The sequence below is a fragment of the Octopus bimaculoides genome, chromosome 7 (assembly GCF_046866305.1).
Source record: "Octopus bimaculoides isolate indiv1 chromosome 7, ASM4686630v1, whole genome shotgun sequence".
In the NCBI taxonomy this organism is placed as follows: domain Eukaryota; kingdom Metazoa; phylum Mollusca; class Cephalopoda; order Octopoda; family Octopodidae; genus Octopus; species Octopus bimaculoides.
The window spans coordinates 62,136,314-62,139,549 of record NC_142934.1 but is presented as its reverse complement, the minus strand read 5'-3'; the positions used below and the strand labels follow the sequence as shown (position 1 = coordinate 62,139,549).

Below are 3,236 nucleotides of genomic sequence, written 5' to 3'. Positions count from 1 at the left end.
AGCAACTCATTTCTACAGCTGAGTGAACTGGAGCAACGTGAAATAAAGTGTCTTGATCAAGAACACAACACGTAGCCCGATCTGGGATTCGAACTCACAACCTCACGATCGTAAGTTCGACGCTCTAACCACTTAGCCGTGCGAACTTCACTTCCTTGCTATAAAACTTTATAAAATGCAAATCGAACCAAGAAATGAAATGCATAGTGAGACTTCAGTACCCCATTGGATTAGCTTGGTAATTGGTCTTGGTTTGTTTACATTCTTGTATCTTAGCGAGTTCAGAAAAAGAAACCAATAGAAGTGGTACCAGTTTAAAAAAATAATTACTGGGGTCGATTTGTTCGACTGCATCCGTCAAAGGGTGCTCCAGCACGAGCCGCAGTCGAATGACCGAAACTAGCAAAATGTAAAGATAAAAGATATGTATAAACCCTGTTTGTCATAACCGTCCTTATATGTTTATATATTGCTGCGCGCGCATGCGTGTGTTTCTTTTTGTTTATGCATTTTTGTTTATAATGAAGATTTTAATTATTGAGTGGATTCTGCGTAACTCACATCGAACGAATATGAATACAGAACGTCACGGCCTGAGGAAAGATGAATGAAACAGGAGCAGCGATTAAATTCTTCAATTTTACACAATTAATACATACCTACACTTCCAACGAGACAGTTGTTGAGCATTCCATCTCTCTCTCTCTCTCTCTCTCTCTCTCGCTCTCTCTCTCTCTATCTATCTATCTATCTATCTATCTCTCCATACACACATAGACATAGATATTATATGTATATATGTTATATAATTATATACAGCAGTCGTCAGTCAAATTCCACACGTGTAAATACATATTTTTATACGTTTATATATTAGTATGTGTATATATGTGAATGTTTTTTTATTCATCCCTCCTTCCGCCAAACCGTCAGTCCACCCATCCATCCATCTTTATTATATATATAAAAAAAAAAACGTCTTCCCTTTCAAAGCCTAGCCAGGCTCATGGGCCCGGTTTCCCGGTTTCTATGGCGTATGTGTTTCCCCCCGCCCCCAGTTGGACGGGACGCCAGTCCATCGCAGCGTTACTCAAGAAACAGGAAGAAAGAGTGAGAGAAAGTTGGGGCGAAAGAATACAACAGGGGTCGCCACCACTCCCTGCCGGAGCCTCGTGGAGCTTAGGTGTTTCGCTCAATAAACACCGGGACATTGCGCCTCCGCTTATTATTATTATTATTATTATTATTATTATTATTATTATTATTATTATATATATATACATATATATAGCGTGTGTGTGTATACATACACAAACACATAAATATACACATATACATATACATATATGTACATACACGAACACACACACAAATATACATGTATACACTCACACACACATACACACACAATTTAAAATGAAATAAAACTGTTGCAATGTCGTCACGGACAATACCTCTTAAAGTATGGTTCACACCGACGTCCAGTTAACATCACTACCACCTCTACCACCACCTCCACCACCGCCTCCACCTCCACCACCATCTCTGCCTCTACCTCCACCATCATGCATCACAATGATAACGATACCGCTATCACTTCGCTAACTACCTCCACTGTCACCACAACTCCAATAACGGTGTGTTTCTAGAAATAACAATCAAATCTCCCTCGAATTATATGTTATCTTGCGAAAGAAAGATGTATACGTTGGATATTATTGTCTCTGATACTCAAAAAGATGCGATGGCCACGAGTAGACCGACTTCGATCATTGATATAATCAATCGAATAGCTGGAGTTAAATTAAAACATCAACATCAGCAGCAGCAGCAGCAATAACAACACAAGCAATTCTTGAGCCTCAATTCGGTGGTTTGATCTGCTAGAAACAGCAGATGAATTCCTTCAACTGATACTCTGCCATTTTGATTAAGGAGTTCACACATTTGAAGATGTATTCGTGTAGACCGCTCCAAAAAAGACTGGATGGTCACATTAGGAATGATTTTGATCGTAGGTCTACTCCATCGCAACAACAACAGGAGACAGTTTTTGTGCCTCTATTCAGTCGCTTGATCCGCTAAAAAAAAGCAGACATATTCCCTCAAATGATGCTTTACCACTTTAACGTGTTGATATATATATATATATATATATATATATATATATATATATATGAGAATCTATTCCTATAGTCCTCTCTAAAAAGACGTGATGGTCGCTTCAGAAATGCTTTTGTTCATTGGTCTACTCCATCGTACTTGACTCGTGGCTAACCACCACCACTACCAACAACAACAAGAATCGCAAGAACAACAACAGCAACAACAATACTAGCAATGGCTATAATTTGTTTACTTACTTCTTTTTCGCTGATTCTACATTTTCATACATGTCTGCATCCGTCTCCTCTGATAATTGGTTCCCTTTATCCAGGTTGATGCAAGCAGCGTTAACAACGTCTGCTGAATTATCGTCTTTCAAATGATCGTCACTGGGAAACATACTGTCGTCACTTTGTTGATGAATATTCATATCGTTTCTAGGCGGGTCAGGCATGATCCGGGGTTAATTGCGAGAGAATGTGATGTCTTTCTGGTTTTTTGTTATCTTTGGAGTTTGGCAACTTAATTTGTTACTTCCGGGAAATCGTGTAAAAAAATTGTTTTGCCTTACCCGTGACATAATTACTTCATAGATTTGTAATAGAATTGTACATTTAAAAAAAAAACTCTACTACTACAACTGCTACTACTACCACTACTACTATTACGGTTGCTGCTGCTGCTACTGCTACTGCTGCTGCTGCTGCTACTACTACTACGATGTTTTTGGATGTATGTGAATCTATACATGCGTGTATATGTGTTTAAGTGCAGATATATGAATGTGTGCCCGCGCGCGAGTTTGTGTGTGTGTGTGTGTGTGTGTGTGTGTGTGTGTGTGTCTGTGTCTGTGTGTGTGTGTGTGTGTAATTGTGCGTGTGTGTGTCACTGTAATAAGATGATGGTGAAAGGCCACAAAGGTCAGAAGTAACTATATAAATAGCAGTATAAAAAATATGCAAAAAGAACAATGCATTTTTTTCCCTTTTTGTTAACATAGCCGTTCTCATTGTCAACAAAAGTATCTGTGAGTACTACACCTACGTTTACATAGCTAAAAACCTGTTCTACAAGATTTATAGGCACTGTTTTCTTAGAGGAACATCCCCACACCTACTTCAAATAAGTTC

General features: G+C 38.7%; 1 protein-coding gene across 1 annotated transcript in view; it reads right to left on the bottom strand.

Annotated features, from left to right (window-relative positions):
- Positions 1 to 2,972, bottom strand: part of LOC106874652 (uncharacterized) — a 23,884-nt gene extending 20,912 nt beyond the window's left edge. The window contains exon 1 of the mRNA XM_014922446.3: positions 2,364 to 2,972. Coding sequence (XP_014777932.1) covers positions 2,364 to 2,560 — 197 coding nt within the window. The 5' untranslated portion in view covers positions 2,561 to 2,972. The remainder of the gene's footprint in view (positions 1 to 2,363) is intronic.
- Between the last annotated feature and the right edge of the window lie 264 nt (positions 2,973 to 3,236).